We start from the raw sequence: 19,748 nt of genomic DNA, 5'->3' as shown, positions 1-19,748 counted from the left end.
GTGTTCTGTCAATTATGATAGGCAAGGGCAAAGCATCTACTAAGGGGCCATACAACTGCCCCAAAGGTTATTGGTTAATGGTGGGGGGCTTACTGTGATGGTGGTATGATTTTTTTAAAAATTCCATTTCTTGTCTGGACAGTGATAGACTGTGGTGAACACAGTGGCATTTCCCTTCTCTTCCTGCTCCTCTTCTCCCTGGATTCAAGCAAAGTTTCTCCCTTTTTGTTGTTAATGAGTCATTGTTGTGTAGTTTCTGACAATTTGTAGAAGTCTTTCATGCACTTCCTTATCTGAGACCTTGATGTAGCATCCGCCTGCTGTAGTCACTTCTGTTTTGCTGGCTATTCAGTGGTTCCTTCAGTGCCGTGCATAGCTTTTGTGCCTTTTGAGTTGGTGGTTACTGAGCCTATATTTGTTGAGATACTTCCTTGCTATTTGCAATTCGTGATGTGGTGAGCTAGTTGGTCTGTGCAGCAATGAGTTTTGATATCAAGCTAGCTTCTTGCTGGCTTTGAATTCTGTCTTGCAGGGGGAAGTTGCTGTGATAGGTGCAACAACATCTTTAGGACTGCATGCTTGCTCTGTTCAGGGAGGACATTTTTTCCCTTCTGTCAGAAGTAAGTAAGTGTGTGTGTGTGTGTGTGTGTGTGGTTAAAGGAACAGATTTTTCTAGGGAGGCAAAGCATCATCAAGGCCACAGACTAGATGAATTCTTTGAGGCCATAATCACAAGGAAAGTAATTAGTCGATAATCTGTAAGCAGAGCTTGGGACAGATGGAAGCCCCAGCCAGACTCCATTCATAAATTGCTTCTTAAAAGTAGGGAGGCCTTATGGCACGGCACATCACTGCCAGGATTTCTGTTTTAGAAGAGGCTAATCTGTTGGATAATGCAATACCTGGTAGAATATCTTGGCTTTTTTAGGTTTTGCCCATTGAGTTTTGAAAGCCCTAAGCAAGAGCTGGTAGGCAGTACTGGAAGGAGCAGGACTTGATGTCTTGTATTTCACCTAGTGAGGCTTCTCTGCCACCTAGGCTAGGTCACCTCCACAGCTGCTTAAGTTTAAGAGTGCATTTTCTGCTAGAAGCCACTTGAGCTTTGGTTGGAGGAGCCAGGTGATGGAGAGAAGAAAGGCAGTGTTAATAAAAAACCTCACACTTGAAGCTGCATGTTGGCACCTACTCCACAAGGTGCAATGACAGCCCAGTCGCTGCCCACGCTGTATAGGAGTGAGGCTGTGTCTGACTTCAAAGTCTTCTCTCTGAAAATGACTCTTAAGGAACAAAGCAGGAGCTAGAAACCCTTCGAGATCTTCCTAATTTCTAAAAGAGGGAGTTGGACAGGGCTAGCAGGCTTGTCCTGGATAGGATTCTGGCTTATATAGCTATGTATGTGATCTATGTATGTGATTTAGTAGGGACTAATAGAGCATTAGTAGAGGATCCCTAAATTCCTGACCTACCGAAAGTGTGCGAGTGACAAGATTGACAGTACTACTTATTTATTTATTTATTTATTTATTTCATTTATATTCCGCTTTCCTCCAAAGAGCCCAGAGCGGTGTACTACATACTTACGTTTCTCCTCACAACAACCCTTTTGGCATCTCATTGGATGCAATCTCTTACTTGGCATCTCTTTGGATGCAGTAGGATTTATTTCTGCGTAAGCATGCATAAGATTAGGCTGTGTGTTGTACTCCTTGTAAAACTGAGACTGACTGTGTTACAAAAAACTTGTCCATACCAAAGTAGTTGGAGTTTGGGGCAGTAGAGAGGCTGTCTGTGTTTCCTGCCCAGCCTGCACTATAAGCACTGACCTTGGTGATGGTGGTTCTTCTTGCTTCCTGGAACACTGTGAAAAGAGACAGTCACTGTCCAGGTGTGCTCTCCATAGCTGCAGCACCCAGCCATTACTTTTCCACCTTGTGTTGCAAGCGGAATTGCATCGCTACTTTGAGTATATACTTGTGCACTTTCATAATGGGCGGCCCATAGTGAAAAAGATAGTGTGACCAATTCCCTCCCCTTCATAAAATCCTCCCCTTGCCTCTATGTAAGTTGTATCTGGGCATCCGCAACTGCAGTATAGGCTGCTCTTATGTGCACCTGTGTGAGTAAACGTTTTGCTGCCAGGTTGACATTGGTCTGCAGATGTTTTTTGTTTTCCCCCATACCCCTAAATAATAATAATAGGCACTAATATAATAGCACTAAGTTGATATGATGTTAAGTTGTAAAACAATTCGGTTTGTTCCTTTTTAAAAAATAAAGAGCATGCCCCCACAACCCATCTGTAATGGCAGCTGCAGGAAAGGAAGGGAAATGGAAAAGGTGTAGGTGTACTCTGGTTATGGAAGTGTAGAGGTGTAGTAGCAACGAGGCTGAGCCTCAGACACCCCGCATGTCATCGAACACGTCAAAACTGCCTATCAAAAAGATGGACCAGAAGCACTACCAACGGTCTATATGTGCAGACACATTCATTACGCAAAGGAAGTACGGCCTGACAATGGATGCCGATGTTGTGTGAACCCTCCAAAAAAAAGTGAGCGAACAAGGTGTGACAACCCCAGACTAACCCCTCCATCGTCTGGAATGCCCGTCCAATGCCCTTTCCTGACCCATACTTCTAATTCTCAAACCTAATTGGCCAGTACTCATCCATGGAATGTGTAAAGTTGCTGCGCACAGGGAGTGCATTTGCGCATATACAGAGCGCCGCTCTCGGTCTGGAGTGAGATCACCACCTGAATCGCCACTGGAGAAGGAGTAAAAAGGTTTTCCTTGGGTCAGTGGGCGCACGGTCCTGGCATGTCTTTATTTTTAAAACCCTGCCGCGCACGTGGCTCCGTGTTAACTTCGGCTCTCTCCTCCTCTAGCAGAACGTGGGCCCGCCACAGCGTTTCGCAAAGCGCCTGAAGTCATCCGACTCAAGATGGCTGAACCCGGGCCGGGCACCCACATGTGGACAAATCAGGAGGAGGCTGATGGTGCTGGAGAGATGGATGGCCAAGGCAGGGTGGGAGGGGGAGGCTAAGCCCGAGTCCCGGCCGGCGCTAGGACCGGGTGCCCGAGCAGGCGGAGCCTCCGCTCCTCGCCCGTCTGCCCGCCCGGCTCCCTCACTCTCTGCTCCTGCTGCAGTGTCTCCCAGGCAGGCAGGCAGGCGGGCGGCCTGTCTCTATCCGACCGCGGCTCACTTGCTGCCCCCCGCTTAACCCCAAAGCAGCATCCCCATCGCCGCCGGCATGGCTGGCGTCAGCTTCAGCGTGAACCGCCTGGAGCTACTGGCCTCGTATCAGGAGGTGATCGGGGAAGACAGCCCCACTGACTGGTAAGCGCCCTGGGGAGCGAGCGAGCGAGCGAGGGGGATCCAGTTCTTTGTCCCCGTGGCGGGGAGGGGGGCGGTGGCTGCAGCCGCTTTGTGCAGGGGGGCGTGGGCGGTGGCTGCTTGCCTGCGTCCCCGGGGGAATCGCCATCGGTTCTCCCTCCACCCAGACCCTCGGGCGACGAGGCAGGAGATTCCGCGCCTCCAGCCGGCAGGATGCCCCCCAACCCGGGACAAGGCTGTGGGGAGGGGGGCAGTCCGGGGGAAGAAGCCATTCGCCACTCAAAATGGTGCATTGGCACCGCGGCCCGGCCGGCAGCTGAGGCGAGGCCCCTTTGTGGGGCGCACAGAGGGCACCACCGGCTGAGGAGGATGCTCTGGCATCGGCGGGGGCGGGGAAGTAGACCTTAGGACGACATCCCGCCCTGAAGCCCCGGTTGCTCTTGCAGGGGTGGGGGGAGGCAGCTCGCCTCGCCCAGGCCCCCTGGCTAGTGTCCTCCCCCCCCCGGCCTTTTGGGGTCTGACGGCGCGCCCATGCCGTATGGAAGCTGCATCCGTCTCCAGGCGCCCCCTTCCCACACCCTTCCCCAGACACATCGTCTCGGATGCGGCGGAGGTGGGTCCCCCCCGGAGTCTCCTCCACCTGCTCCTCCGCCCGCGGAGCTGTCCCGAACCACCCGTGTGGTGCCCTAGCAAGCCTGCCCCGGGTCGTCCAGTCTGGCACCTGGTCCCAGTATGCTCTTATCCAGCGGCCCTTGCCCAGCCGCGGCCCCGGGTTCCAGGAGTGCCTCCCTCCTTTTGGGGGCGAAAGTTATCTGATAGAGACACGCTACACAAAGGAAGGTGGGGCTGGACGGGGAGGCGGGGGTCTGAAGCCTGGAGGGGAGGGGCTGGTCGGCTGTGAGTGGGATGGGTAGGAGGGGTTTGAGGGGTGAAGAAGGGGGGCAGGGGGGCAGCTATCCCAGCTCGGGGAGGGCAGGGCCCATAAGTGTCGCATCCTTTCATTGTACTAGCCAAGAAGACGGTCTACATTTTTGGCAAGGGCTGCTCCTCCTCTCTTGTTAGGAGATCTGGATAAGGCCTGTCTCTTTCTCCAGGCTCTCTGGGCGGGAGCTGTTCACAGGAGGGACTTTGGAGCATTCTTCACCCTGACTCTTCCTTGCAATCTCTGGGCCTGCCTCGGAGTAAGGAGACCTTGATTTGAAGGCTGCCCAAGAGACGAAAAGGAAGGGACTTGCTCCTCTCTACAAGGCCCCTAAAACAATAGGCATGTGCTCCATGTTTGCAGCCATCCAAGGCGGGGGGGTGGGGGGATAACGAGGCTTGCATCTTCTTCACATATATCCCAGGCAAGGGATATTCTCGCTCAAGAGGCAGAAGAAGGTGCTGACAGCCACTGTGTTCTCTCTCCTCTTCTTGATAACGCCTTGAAGCTCACGGAATGAGGCTGCCGACATTTGCAGCACACACGGCACAGGCAATTTGGGATTATTCCCGGGTAGCCCAGACTACATAGCTTTTTGAAGTGGAACTATACAGAGAGGCTCAGATGATGGCTTAAACCTAGATAGGATGCAAATAGCCAGAATGCATTAACCATTTTTTCCTTGTGTGTGTGTGTGGGGGGGGGTGAATTCAGTGTGCTGTTGCAGGAAAGTTAATGTGGTACCCTGTTGGGTGCCCACAAGGGAAAACTATTCTTTACAGTATTTAGATCTGGGTTCAAATCTATGGTTACCCATAGGCTCTGTGGGCAGCTCTGTGGAAGTCACTTCCTTTCAGCATCCACTCTATTTGTAAAATGGGAACTGGAGCCCTTGTTAAGTGGACAAGCAAGTTAAAGAATAATATAAAGTACTCTGTTATACAGCATGTGTGCTACCTAAATGACTAACAATAATTGGAGCCATTGTAGACTCCCCCAGTATGTTCCAAGGTGCCTCTTTGGAGTTGGTTTTGATTTTTAAAGCTCTAAATTATTACTGTTATGCAAATGACTGGTGCCTTACATACTTTAGAGACCATATTCGGCTTGGATTTTTTTTTAGTTACCAATTTAGCATCAGAAATTTAGATATGATAATGATTAATGATAATCTATAGTGAGGTTTCTTTTAATCTGAATTGCATTCACATTCCACTGACATGCAGGGTGTTTCCTCCCAGCAAATATATTGAATCTCCTGGGTCATCTTCATACTTTTCCTACCACACCCTGCCCTTCATTTAATCCCTTTCTGTCTGCCAGGAGCAATGTTCTCTGTTGTGGTTTTCTCTTTCCACTCAGCATGCTGAAATTTCTTTGTTTCCCAAAGGCAAAATCCACATTTTAAAAGTGTTATACATTCAGTGATGCATCACCTCGGGCCATTGCTGACCCCTCCTTCCTGACCTGGGATGGTGCAGACTGCAGACATGTGGCATTCTTCCAGGGCAAGGCTTCTCCACCACACATACACACACACACACACACACACACATACACACACACACCTCTTCTAGTAACCCTGTTGGCTGCACAAATCTTTTGGTTCAAATGTTGAAACCCACATCATTGCTTTCTTTTGACCTGCCGGGTTACTCCTTTGCCTCTGGCACAATATTATCCCTAGAGCTGTCTGGGATCTAGCACCTGGGATAATGGAGGGACAGAAAACAGATAGTGTCACAGCAGGAGCTGAAAGGCTATCTCCACAACAGCCTGTGATGAGCTATACAGGTGCTCAGGATTTCTCCTTAGCTTCATCCCATCCAGACTTGACAATGATACTTTGTTCCCTTCCACCAGTACAAACAGTGTGAATTCTCTGCCTCTCTCTGCTTTCCTTTCCTCAACGCTTCATGGCACAGAGGAGGTCGCCTGCTTCTTTGTAGCCTACTCTCCCCCCCCCCTCCTCCTCCTCAAGCAGAAGGTCTCCAGCTGCTCCTCTTTGCCTACTTCCTTCCCTTTCAAGGCTCAGCCACTTTAAAATCCCCTCTCTGTTTCCAGCTCGGAAACCAGGGCCTCACTGCCTGCTCAGCCTGAGAGGCATCACACTCAGGCGTGCGCGCGCACCCAGAGATGTGCACACCCCTGCTAACAGTAAGGGGAACTGCTTAAAGCACACACTATGCATGGAGTCTGCATTAGGCCATGGGGGGCACAAATTGGAAATGCAGGCAGCATGGGTAAAGGCATGCATCTGAAATGGAAGGAAAGTTCACTCACCAAGACAAGGGCCAGGTGAAGTAATCTACCCTCTCCTTTCTCCCTGTTCTCCTTCCAGGGACAGACTTCTGGGGCTCTTCCTTTGCTGCCCCACCCCCACCTATGTGCAGTAAAATCCCATGTGTGGCCTTGGCTCTGTATAAATTAACAACTGGTATTGGGGGAGATGGAGAAAGAATGCAGGCCAGCAGGATTCATGGAGACCTATTCTGTCAGCTGCATCTCTGGTATAATGGGCATTCCTGTGGGGTGCTGGGTAGCAGCAGATCTGGTCCATGAGCAGTTGGAGGAATCTGTATTGCCTAGGGTCCAGTTGCTTAGGGGGCAGGGAAGGTAAAAAGTAGAAAAAAAATGCCAATGGCAAAGGAGATCCCTTCAACAGCAAATGGGGTCACTTCTGGGGGTCACCTCCTGCTATAAGTGGGCTGAGTGCTGTGGATGTTCAAACAGATGTCTTTGCAAGGCAATGTTCTTTGTCTCAGAGAGAAGAGAGCACAAAGTGAATCCAGCCTGAGTAGAACCCAGTCCCCCCTCCCCCGGATTCACCTATTTGGATCGTTCCAGAATATGGCATTTGTCTGGCACTTGCCAGAGTGAGGTCCAGCCTCCAGCCAATAAGGTTTCGGGGAGTAAATATCCTGATGGCTTGTGATTGGTCTACTGACCTTTTAAAGTCATATATTTAGAGTGAGCAGCTTGTGAAGGAGATTCCTTTCAAATAGGCAGGCAAGGCAGTGGCTTGGTTTAGCATGTCTTGGACTGGAATAAAACCATCTTTGCAGTAGCGGCTAGTGGGCATTGGAGTGGGGGGCAGGGGAGAACCTGATCACCAAGGCAGAAGCTTCCCCACCCCCTCCGCTTTCCTCCACACCAGCTGGCTTGGGTATTTACCCAAACCTGCCACCCCTGAGGAAAACAGGCCAGGTTGCAGCACTTTGATTGCAGAGCCTACATTGCATCCCAGAATTGCCCCTCCTTCCCACCATGATCTTGCATAGCTTTATTCACTATCTTATCTCTGTGGTTCTACCTACAGCTGGAGGCTCTCTCCACAACTTCCTGGCGTGCATTTTGCAACTTGGCCATCCATGCTTCCCGTTCCGCTGGCCTTGCCTGCCTCCTCCCACAGGGGATCCTTTGCCGGTTGGCTGGCCTTTCTTTGGCTCCCTGTTTAGAGACTCTGGCCTTCTTTTGTCCCCTCCTGTTTCCTGAGCGCCCTCGGAAACAGGAAGTGTCTTCTATCTGGTGCTGCAGCAAAAATGTTACCCCCTGCAACACTCTGTTCTGTGTCCTCAGGTTGCCTGAGGTGCTATGCTTTTAGCTCAGGGTAGGCCTCTGCCCAATTAGCTGTGCCTGAATCTCCTTGACACAAATGGGGGCAGGGGGAAGGCCTGACATCACCTGGAGCTGGAGGGTGTCGGAGAAGACTGAGATGGCTCCTGGTGATATTTGGGGAGGGGAGCCATGGTCATGGCGACTGGTGGAGGCTGGGATGGCTTTTGTGGGTGGAGCTCAAGGGGAAAGTGGTGGCTTGGAGACCACAGGGCTCTGGCACTGCGGGAGAGTAGGTTCCAAAGCAAATGAAGGGCAAGGCAGAATTTGCCCTCTGGGTAGGCATGGCTGCTTATAGAGCCTCCAGCCCCTGACTCAAAAGCTGTCGTGCTCGCTGGAGGTTCCTAGCCCCACCCCGCCTCCATTTCTGGCTCTCTTTGCTGAAGGGCTTCCCCGTTTCTAAGGGAGTTCTCCTCTCCTGCGTGTCTCAGTCCTTCAAGAGCACACATAAGCTCAATTCTGCAGCAGGTACAGTAGAAATTTGAAACTGTTTGTGCTGCCTCTCCAAATGCTTAAGGTGGCCAACAGGCATCCAGATGCAACACCTTCTCTCTGTGGGCTTTGCGGGCACCCTGTGCACGGTGCTTAATTTCATACGGCTCACCCCTTATGAGGAAGCCTTGCTCTTTAATTCCAAATGGGTTGGGGCAGGCAACACCACGATTACTTCATGGTAAAGGGAGATCACTCGGCACATGCTCAGAGACATGTTCTGGGATTCGGCCCAAGGAATGCAAACAGATTACACCTTGCTTATGCTTTTAGAAAACGGGGCTAGAAAAGCCTGCTCTTCCATTCGTCTGGGTCAAGTTCCCTGAGAGAGACTGTGCAAGCCAGCTGGGGGTGGGTGGGATGGGGCTGAACAATGGCTTCTTTATGGAGTGAACCCCACCCTGGTGGGACAGCAGCTGTCAATGCACCAGAGCATGTGGTCTGAGTAATTCACCCCTGGAGTGGGGTGGGGTGGGGTAGGGAAGTGGGGGGGGTTGCCTGACCACCTCCTGTAGCTCAAGGTCATTGGGGTGAGCCTTTCCTTACTTGGGAGGAGGCCGTAAATCCCCAGGCACTGCTTGCTTACTGGGCTGTGGGGCATCAATTCAATTACCTGGCAGGAGCGACTTCTGATTGAGAGCCACAAAAGTGCTGAACGTGGCAGAAACTGCTGCTGGGTGCGAGAGAATGGACAAAGAGTCTGCCTCAGTGCTGGGTGGGGTGGAAAATGCTAGCTCTGCTTTGGCGATAAAACCTCCATCCATCCACCTGTGACCTTTTACAGAATAAGCCCACCTTGGTTGTCCTTGGGTGGCAGGGAGTGGGGGGGGGGGCTCCAGGACCACCAATGGCCCTTGAGGGGTCCGATCTGTTGTTCTTTCTGAAATATCCAGCAATCACACACTCACGTGGCTGCTTGTAAGTTGGAGCCTGGACAAGGGGGCTGAGAATGAGTGTCAATGTGAGGGAGCTGCTTCCCCCGCCCCCCCCCCCCGATTTTCTGTTGGCCCAAGATTTCCTTAGGATACCTTAGGGATCACCCACCCCAAAATCTAGTGTGCTGTCCGCAAGGTATGCTCGGTGTTGTGATTTCAGGACAATGTAGGCGGGGATTCTGTCTCTCTCCGCTGGAGCAGAGGGCTGCAGGCCAGTCTTGGAGAAGCAACAGCAGAGTTGGTGTCAGGGAAGGAAGAGCCCAGAGGCTGCAGTCAACCACTGGGTTTAGTCTTGCCTGAGGAGTTCCCTAGTCCCCCCCCCCCCGACCCAGCTTCTTTTCCAGCTTTGCCCTGCTACAAAAAGGGAGTTTTTGCAGTGGTGTTTCCCCTCCTCCTCCTCCTCCTCTCCTCCTCCTGCTGCTGCCCAGGGTCTGGCGGCCCAAGTTGCCCCTCCCCCTTGCAGAGGCTGCTGGGACCCATTACTTGATCAGAAAGGAATTTGGTGCCGTTTTCCGCACGCTGGCTCCCTGGGGCTCATGGTGCATTAGAAACACATGTGCAAGGACTAGGGACTGCACAATGGCAGTGGTGGAGGTCCGCTTTTCTCCCTTCCCACTGTGCAGGGGGTGGGGTGCCGAGCAGAGATTTGTCTCCTGTCTGCAGAAAGCTGGCGCTTCTCCTGTGCTGTGCAACACATGCTTGAGTTTAGTGGCTCTGGCCTTTTGCATTCATTTCCCTAGCCCAGTGGTTCAGCCCCCTCTGCAGATCCTGGCTAGCAGCTGCTGGTCTCTGTGTGAGAGTTTCCTTTTTAAATGAGGGAGACTGGTATCTGTCACATCCTGCTTATCTTTAAAGAGAAGATGGGAATGGCTGAGGCAGCTGGGTATGGTAAGGGCTGTTTATCGTGTGTGTGTGTGTGTGTGTGTGTGAGAGAGAGAGAGAGAGAGAGAGAGAGAGAGAGAGAGAGCACCTTGTTGAACAGGTGCTAAGGAGCAACAAAATTTGGTCCCCATTAGAAGAACATACTGCCCATTAGGCAAAGCATACACATGCGCACGCGCTCTCTCTCTCTCTCCCCCCCCCCACCTGAGACAGCAAGAATCCAGAAGCTCTTGGGTGGGGTCATGGTAAAAGCTCCTCCCTTCCTGCCTCCTCTCTTTGGCAGCCCTGGCTAGGGCAGTACATCAGTCTCTTCTTTCTCCTCCTCTTGGACATTTCCACAGGAAGAGCCAGAGCCAGTGCTGCAGCAGCCTACAGCTTCACTCAGATGCAGTACTGTTTATTTATTTATTTAACCTATTTTTATACCTCCCCAAACTTACGTCTCGGGGCGGCTTACAACAGATAAAAACATTAAAACATTAGTTAAAAACAAAAACAAGAAATTTGAAACACAACAGTTTTTTTTAAACAATGCTCTAAAACAACATTAAAAACAATCAAAACAGTATCAGTTTAAAAAGCCTGGGTGAACAGATGCATCTTTAAAGACCTTTTAAAAGCTGTCAGATATGGGGAGGCTCTGATTTCACTAGGGAGCACATTCCAAAGCCTTGGGGCAGCAACAGAGAAGGCCCGTCCCTGAGTGGCCACTGGATGAGCTGGTGGCAAATGCAGAAGGACCTCTCCTGATGATCTCAATGGGTGGTGGGGTTCATAACGAAGACGTTCTCTTAAATACCCAGGGCCCAAGCTGTTTAGGGCTTTATAGGTTATAACTAACACCTTGTATTTTGCCCGGAAACATATTGGCAGCCAGTGTAACTCCTTCAATACAGGAGTAATATGGTCTCTCCTAGATGCCCCAGAGACCAGCCTGGCTGCCGCATTCTGAACCAACTGTCGTTTCCAGACTACGTACAAGGGTAGCTCCACATAGAGCACATTACAGTAATCCAGTCTGGAGGTTACCAGCAGATGTACTACCGTTTTGAGGTCATCTATCTCAAGAAACGGACGCAGCTGGCATTTTGGCCAGAGCTGATAGAAGGCACCTCTGGCCACTGCCTCAACCTGGAACACCAGGGAGAGACTTGGATCCAGAAGCACCCACAGACTGTGTACCTGTTCCTTCTGGGGAAGTGTGACCCCATCCAGAACAGGCAGATCAAAATTGTCTCCTGAGTTTCGACCCTGCACAATGAGTACCTCTGTCTTATCTGGATTCAGTCTGTTTGTTATCCCTCATTCAGCCCATTACCGACTCCAGGCAGGCATTCAGGGAGATTATGTCCTCTCCTGATGATGCTGACATGGAGAAATAGATTTGGGTGTCATCAGAATACTGGTAACACCCTGCACCAAATCTCCTGATGATCTCTCCCAGCGGTTTCATGTAGATGTTAAACAACATCGGAGACAATACGGAGCCCTAAGGGACACCATACAAAAGTTCAGATTTTGAAGAACAACAGTCTCCAAGGGACTCCATCTGGAACCTGCCTGAGAGGTAGGAGCAGAACCACCACAGAGCAGTAGATCTCACCCCCAACCCCCTCAGACGCTCCAGAAGGATACTATGGTTGATGGTAGTACTATGGTACTAGGAAGCATGCATCCCAGACTGGGAGCAGAGAGGGGCACATTGATTCTTGTATATGCTGCTGGTTGGAAACACAAGAAAGGGAACAACTGGCAACAGGAAGGACAGCCCTAGCCTGCTGGTCAGCCGCTGCAGTGCTGCCTGCTGTTGGAATTGGTCCTTGTGCATCTGGGAAGACCTCTGTGTGCCTCTGCTTATTGGAGAGCAGCCGCTGCTGGTCTGCTCCCATCCCCACCCATGGCGAGCAATTATATTCCAGGGCGAAGTTGCATACAGCCCCTGCCCGCAGCCTAATTGCTGAGCTCCGAGGGCTGACCTACCCTGCATCCCATGGCCTACCCTGCATCACATGGCCCTGACATCCTTGCCATACGCAGAGAGGGCTGCCCCTTCCTGTCCACTCCTTCCACTCAAGTTCAGATGCCTGCAGGGGCTCACAGCAGCTTTGGCTCCAGCATTGCACAGCTAGCTGTGGGCCCAGCTAGCCGTGGGTGATGACTAAAATTAGCTACCCCTCGTTTGAACAAAAGGATCTGTCTGGATGGCTGTGCCAGGCAGGCCTATTCCACAAGGTCACCTACAAAAGGGATATATAGCCCCTGCTTCTCTGGATTCGCAGACAGCCAAGCCTTCTGTACCACTAATTAGTCACCAACATTCAGTATAGCAGGGCAGTAGTGACAAACGTCTCAAGGGAAGCGTCATGATTTTCTGTGCAAATCGGCCCCCTTTCCCACCCAGGACTAGTGTGCCATAGTGGATGAGGTGTCAGACTAGGTGCAGGGAGATCCAGCTTCAGTTCCCTACTTGGCCATGAAGTTCACTGAGTAACCTTGGGAACCTCATAGTTGCCCCCGGTGCACTTCATGGCTGAGTGGAGAGTAGTGACTGTCTCTTAGCCTAACCTACCGGGCTGGCTTTTTGTGAGGATAAAAGCAGGTGGGGAGAGAAATCCACGTATACCACCCTGAGCTTCTAAGAGGAAGGTTGGGATAAAAATAGATTAACTAAATTGTAATAAACTATGTTAGTGCATCTATACAAGTTAAGAGATGAACGAGAATTCCTTTTGCTGCCCCCCACTGCCTTTTCAAAGACTGTTTTTAAATAACTAAACTCTCAACAAATAACTAATAAATATAATGAAATAAAAAATCTGTTATTTTCTACTACTACGGATATCTATATACTGCTTTTCAGCAAAAGTTCCCCAAGTAGTTTACATAGAGAAATAAGAATAAACAAAGTTGGCTCCCTGTCCCCAAAGGGCTCACACTCTAAAAAGAAACATAGGATAGACACTAGCAACAGCCACTGGAGGGATGCTGTGCTGGGGATGGGTAGGGTCAGTTGCTCTCCCCCTGCTCAATGAAGAGAATCACCACTTTTAAAAGGTGCCTCTTTGCTCAGTTAGCCAAAACACTGATCCTTGATCTAGTTCCCTCCCCACAGTTCTGTACCCAATCTTCATGGGGGGTAAAGGAGTAACCTTCTTTCAGAGACATTACAAACCCGATTCACACGTTATGTTCAATACTCTCACAGTCTGTGTCCAGTGTATACAAGTACCTGTACACAGGCACAGTTATTTACACACTGAGGCTCTACACATGGTCCGTGTGTAGCCTGGGCTCTGTAGGGAGAGCGGGCTTAGCCCACTCTCCCACAGGGCTGTCCTTAGAGAGCCCTGGTGGGGTGCAGGGCCTGGGGCAAAGCAGCTAGTGTGGGTCCCCTTTCCAGTTAATTCTAAAGGGGGCTAAAAGAGTGGGGCCCGGGCTGGTCAGCCTCCTTGCCATGCCCTAACGACAGCCCTGTGCTCTCCCTGCAGATGAGCAGGGCGCTCGCCCTGGGCGACTGGATCAGCCGCCCACACGATTACTGGCTCCGTCATGGAGCCGGTAGAGGCGGCAGGGATCAGGGACTGCCTGGCCCTCGGAAGTTCCAGAATGCCCCATGTGAGTGTGTGGGGCATTCTAGGGAGACCCCCCACGCCGAGAGGCTTGCTGGAGCCTTCCTGTTGGGGGTCTCCTTGTGAGTTGCTGCAGCGTGGAGCCGCACCATGGCAACTTGCAATCGCCGAAACGGGGTTAGTGGAGTGCTCACTCCGCTAGCCTCGTTTAAAGTGGGGGAGGGATTAGCAGGCTAGCTGGCGAGAGCCACGGGGCTCCCAGAGGTTCTCATGACCGCTCAGAAGTGGGCGAGGCTCCCTTAGCCCGCTTTGGAGCGGTCACGTGAATAGCCTCATTGTGTTGAACTCAGTTACAGTAGTACACTTCCTCTCTATGCCATGTGCTTGAGAAACCAGTTCCTCGATTCACTTTTTAAATGAATGCATGTACAATCAGTCACACGAAAACATATACCGGTATGAGTGTGCGGACATCTGAACACAAGCACAACATAATGCCTGAAGAGGTCTTCATGCTTGTTGGGAAATGCCTATTTAAGGCTTTTCCCTCATCTTGCTTTACGAAGTCTGTACATGTCCTGGCACTAGACAGGAGCAGGCCACAGTTTAAATTAAAGCAGAGGAAAAGAAAGACAAACTGATCAACTGGAAATGGTGGGCGATTTCTGCAGTGAAGATTATTCTTTGTTGCCAAACTGTAAAAACAGACCATTCTTGCTGCATGACTAGCCGGGGGGTGGGGGGCACATTCTCTCTCTCTTACACACACACACCCCGCCCCAGCCTTCACATATCTAGACTGCCCCAATATGCCAAAGTAAAGATTAATGTAGCATTTCAAAAGTAACATGAACCATTACAAATGCTACAAAGTGATGCTAGCTGGGGTGAGATAAACAGAGCACACCGTCCTTTGGCAGCTTGAGTAGTTGTGCACTCCAGCCCCCAGACTGCCCTGAGCAAGCTTTCACTTTGTCAGGACACCTGGCCCCAGCCACACGGAGGCGCAAGCAAGCCTTTGCCAGCATGGCCTTTACTCCCTCGGGTAGGAACAGAGGCACGTCGACAGCTGCCTTATGCAGAGTCAGACCATTGGTCCAGCTAGCTCCTCCTTGTCTTCACAGACTGGCAGCAGCCTCTCCAAGGTGGCAGGCAGGAGTCTAACGGCTAACAGCATGGCTTGCCTCACATCCAGAGACCTCAAGTGTGCATGAGGAGACTCAGAACTGGAATACCAGCCCAGTGGGCAGTGAGGTCCTCCAAAGGTGACCAGCCCAGATTGCCTCCTCGCCCCCTTTCCTCTTCAAACTCTATGATTAGCATTATTTCTTTTGACCTGACAAGCCACTCCTTCCTCTCTACCACCACATTATCTCTGGTGCTGCCTACATTAGCTACAACAAATGATGATTATTAAAAATATGTATATGCTACTTCTCAACTAAAGGTGGGGGGGAAAGTTCCCTGAGTGGTTTACATAGCAAAAGGCATGAGAAAAGGAATCCTTGTCCCAAAGGGACTCACAGTCTTAAAAACACATGTACACAAAGGAGACCTATGAGAAACAGTCACCGAGAGAGACCATGTTAGGCTGAAGAGGGACAATCGCTCTCCCCCTGCTAAATCTAAGAGAGCTATCACTTTAGAAGTTGCCTCTTAGAGGAACTTAATAATAAAAGGAAAGATTATTTTTAAAAGAACACTTCCATGGAAGAGGAGAAATGGCAAGCTGCAAGGTAACACAGAGTTAAAACACAAACAGCTCTAGACTATATGGAGAGATGGGTAGATGCCTGCCGTAAACCTGAGTTATAGAAATCCAGTGTCTTCCCCCTTCCCAGCCTCCTCAGCTGCTGATCCCAGGTGGCAAAAGATCATGAATCTACCCCAAGCATTTTGTTTCACTCCAGCTCAAGCCCATTGTCATCCCATCCCCTCCTAAGTTGTTCAGTTTGTTCTTTTAGTAAAGTTCAGCTGCAAAGCAGCTTAAATCGTTGTATGTGTGTGCCTCCCCCCACAACTGCTACCCCAATACAAATTGGCAAAGTGAAGCCAGACAGGTTGTAAGCTTAACTTCTGGATGTACATGCATTTAATGGCACAGAGGCTTCTTGATGAGGAAAGAACTAGTTTAACCCAGCCACCGGGAACCTGGGATTACCATAGTGGTAACAATGGTTGTGGTGTGATAAGTACCCGGTGGGGAGCTTGTCATCTCGTGGGGAGTGTGAAGGATCATGTTGCAATTAATGTGATGGGCAGGAACCTGCCACTGCCTCTAATACTCCTGCAATCAGCTTCCACACTGTACTCACAAGCACAGTGGGCATGCTTCCTAGAAAAATAATATCAGATTTCCTGAAATTGCATTTAATGGGTTGAATGCTGGAAAACTGCAGTTCTCCCCCCTCAACAAGGGATGCACTTTCTGGGGGCGACATCATCTGGCAGGGGCCCAACCAATTAGTAAGCAGAGCTCATTATTCCCCTGCAAACCACTTTGTCTGGAAAGCCCCTAAATCCCCTTGCTTTCTGATGAGCCCACATGCCCAACTGCACTGCCAGTCCACAATCTCTTGTTTCTTCCGTTGGGGCAATGCCACGTGTCTGGGAGTGCCCTTTGTTGTGGGCGGGGGGGGGGAGGTGAGTGAGAGAAAAAGAGACAGAAAGCTCAGTTCCGCTGTTAACACCAACCCTGCAGTGACTCCAGCGTGGTTTCCAGACAGCGAGCTTTAAACCGCAAAAAGTGGTGTAAATTGTTAGGTTTTGTGGTGCTGATTTAAAACCGCGGTTGCGATCCATTGCCTCCTGCAATGGGCAAATACAGCTATTTTCCTGCAATGCATATGCAACGTTATAGGGCTGTAACGCAGCAAAAAAAAAAAAAACCTGAGAGAAGGCATTGGAAATGTGAGCGGCACCTTGCTGTCACCGCAGGGACTGCGATGTCACAACACGGGCTGTTTGGAAGGACACTGAAGGGCTTCCTCATGACACTGTGGTCGCGTGCCATTTGGAAAGTGCCCTGGTCTGTTAGAGTGCTCCCATCCCACTCATCCCTTGTTCTTGTCCACATATGGACTGAGACCATGAAGGGGCATGCCCCCAGGAGTGCAGTAGACATTCATTGTCCTGCCTGGTGCTGGACCTTTTAGGAGTCACTGGAACCATACATGGTGGCAGAGGCTCCTCCAGGGAGGGCTATCACCCAGAGCAGGGTTTCTTAACCTTGGGCCCCCAGATGTTGGACTACAACTCCCAGAAGCCTCAGCCACAAAGGCCATGTCCGGGGATTCTGAGAGTTGTAGTCCAGCAACATCTGGGGGCCCAAAGTTAAGAAACCCTGACCCAGAGCAGCCAGCTCACTTGGTGCAGTGTCTGGTGAATGTCCCCAGGACTGCCATTAGGATTTTAGGAGCTTCCAGGCATGAGACTGCCTGCCCTTCCCCCCGCACTTGCTTAGCCAGCAAAGAGCAACTAAAGGCACCACTTGTGGTCTTTGAAGTCTCCTCCCTCCTCGCCCTCCCCCCAGCTTCCTCAGGGCCTTGGCACCTGTTCTTCCTTGCCCTCCCCCTGGAGTGGCTGTCCTAGCATCTTTGCTCGCTCTGTCTAAGCTCCTGGGTGGGCTGGCACAATAAGTGGTGGCCCCATTCAGGAGACAAGCGCTTGAGTCCTGCCTCCCTCTATGGCCTTTGCTGCTGCTGCTGGGTCCAGAGGTGCGGCGTCTCCTCCGGCAGCCGCTGCAGCTGGGTTCCAGGAAAGAGTCTTGTCCTGAGCTGCCAATTAGAGGATTTGGCTTTTTGGATTAGAGTCAATCTCGTTTGTGCCATTATCTGCGTCTGGCTCCCTGCAGCGTGGCTGCCGCCTTGCCCAGTCCGGTCTTGGGGATGGCACTGCTACCTTGGCATGGCGTTCCCAGGCCCTGGACTCTGGGGAGCGAAGTAGGGAGGCCTTGCAGGGAAAGTTGGGGGCCGTACGGGCCAGAAGCTGAGCACCTCACTGCGGTGCTGCTGCTGCTGCTGTGTGTTGGCCAGGCCTCCACTCCTTTACAGACAGCTTTGTGGAGACCTGTCTGTGTGCCAGTCTCAGCCCCTTTGCTTTTTCTCCCTGAAGTCCTTCAAGGAAGGCAACAGCTTTGCAGAGGCTGAAGACTCTGGTGTGGGTGTTCATCCCTGGGGAAACTCGGGACCCCAGGCTGCATCTCCCTGCCTTCTTCAGCAGGGACGGCTCCTCCTAGCGAGTGTCGCTTCTAGCCTGGCCTGGGTGCAGCACCCACCTACGCAGAAATGCTTCGCCGACACAGTAGCTGCACACAGTGAGCCCATTGGTGCTGGTGTGGCAGCTTTTCTGGAGTGCTCACTGGAGGTGGGGAGCAGAGCAGAGCAGAGCAGTGCTTTTCAGGAGCACTGGCGGTGGGGGGAAGCTCATGCCCCAAGCTAGGCAGGCTTGTGTCTGAATTGGGGGGCGGGCGGCACCAGCCCTTAAGGCGTTGGAAACTTGCAGTTGGAGCAGGAGGGGGTCTCTCTGCTCCCTACAATGGGGTTGGGAAAGTTAAGATGTTACCAGGTAGTGTAAGGGTATCCTATAAGCCTCTTGCAGCTGAGTATAAGTAGTGGGTGGGAAGAGGAGAGAACACCAACCCTGCAGTGACTCCAGCGTGGCTTCCAGACAGGAGAGAAAGCAGGAAGGAAAGCTCCTGTGGTGCTTTCACAGGAGAGGAAGCAGGAAGGACTCTGGGAAGGGGTTCTCCAGGTGAAGTGACATGTCACCGCACCATATGTCTGTTCCCAAAACCCCATTTGTTAAGTTAATGAGGAGGCGGGAGAGGGCACTGGTAGCAAGGAGCTGGCAGGTACACGATAGGCTCTTTCTCCTCCAGCTGGGCTCTTTTCCAATCTGGGAGCCTGGCTGGTGAAAAAATGGGTTAAACCTACCCGTGGGATAAAGCGAAATTGTGCCAAGTTGACTCCAGAGCTCTCATTTGCAGGGGAGAAGGGGTGTGTGCCAGAAGGGATAGGCACTCCCTGACTCTTCCCCAGCCCCAGTTGGCCAATCCAGGGCTGGGGACCCTGCCTGGGATTCTGAATGCCCTGATGTTGCCCTGTGGGTTTGTTGGCGCTTGTGCAGCTGTGTGCTTGCTAGCAAAAGACTGTCTGTGCTTGATCCCAAAGAAGTACAGATTGGAATAAATTATGCAAATCAAGGCATCTACATTCCTTTATTTTGCATAAGTCTGCTTCTGTAATTATCAGGTAATCAAAAGGATTTGGAGTCCTTAGGCAAGTGCTGAGGTGGCAGAGAAAAAGGAGGGGAAGGGAACTGAGAGATGAGAAGGGGCTGGGAATCTGTTGGTGGGAGAAAAGGGATTATTAGCCACATGGGAGACAGTGGCATGTCAAGAATATAATAATCCCACCAGTCACCAGAAGCTGTCCCTGAGCAGGACCATGGACCTCCACTACACTCTGCCAAAGAGTGGGTTCCAAACTCATCTTCACAATCATGAAGACTAGAACCTTGATGTCAAACAAATCAACCAGTCTGCGACTGTTAGGCGTCCCAAACTCTGTGCTGGGAGGCATATTCTGCCACTGGGTGGGCTATACATGCATTCTCATGCCCATTAGTTACATATCCCTATATCCCTCTCTGGGCACACATACATATATGCCTGATGTTCATTCCTAAATACTGTTGCTGCAGAGTTCAGTTCATGGCTTTTCCTACAGGTCTGGCATGCTTGGTTTTAGTGATGGTTGATTCCAGGGAAGAGACAGACAAAAGGTGCATGAATGAAAGAGCCAGCGTGGTGTAGTGGTTAGAGTGCTGGTCTAGGACCGGGGAGACCCGAGTTCAAATCCCCATTCAACCATGGTACTAGCTGGGTGACTCTGGGCCAGTCACTTCTCTCTCAGCCTAGCCTACTTCACAGGATTGTTGTGAAAGAGAAACTCAAGTATGTAGTACACCGCTCTGGGCTCCTTGGAGGAAGAGCAGGA

General features: G+C 51.2%; 1 protein-coding gene across 6 annotated transcripts in view; it reads left to right on the top strand.

The window, feature by feature from the left end:
- Positions 1 to 2,913: 2,913 nt before the first annotated feature.
- DBN1 (drebrin 1) overlaps positions 2,914 to 19,748 on the top strand; it is a 39,923-nt gene continuing 23,088 nt past the window's right edge. For 2 of the 6 annotated variants that reach the window (XM_053298575.1, XM_053298574.1), the window contains exon 1: positions 2,917 to 3,337. In XM_053298575.1, the coding sequence (XP_053154550.1) occupies positions 3,252 to 3,337 (86 nt within the window). In that variant the 5' untranslated portion in view covers positions 2,917 to 3,251. Of the gene's footprint in view, positions 3,338 to 19,748 lie in introns of all 6 variants that reach the window. The other 4 variants (XM_053298572.1, XM_053298573.1, XM_053298577.1 and 1 more) reach the window with 4 other exon arrangements.

The sequence above is a fragment of the Hemicordylus capensis genome, chromosome 2 (genome assembly GCF_027244095.1).
Source record: "Hemicordylus capensis ecotype Gifberg chromosome 2, rHemCap1.1.pri, whole genome shotgun sequence".
NCBI lineage: Eukaryota > Metazoa > Chordata > Lepidosauria > Squamata > Cordylidae > Hemicordylus > Hemicordylus capensis.
Note: the sequence above shows the minus strand (reverse complement) of the source record. Positions and strands in the feature narration are given on the sequence as shown.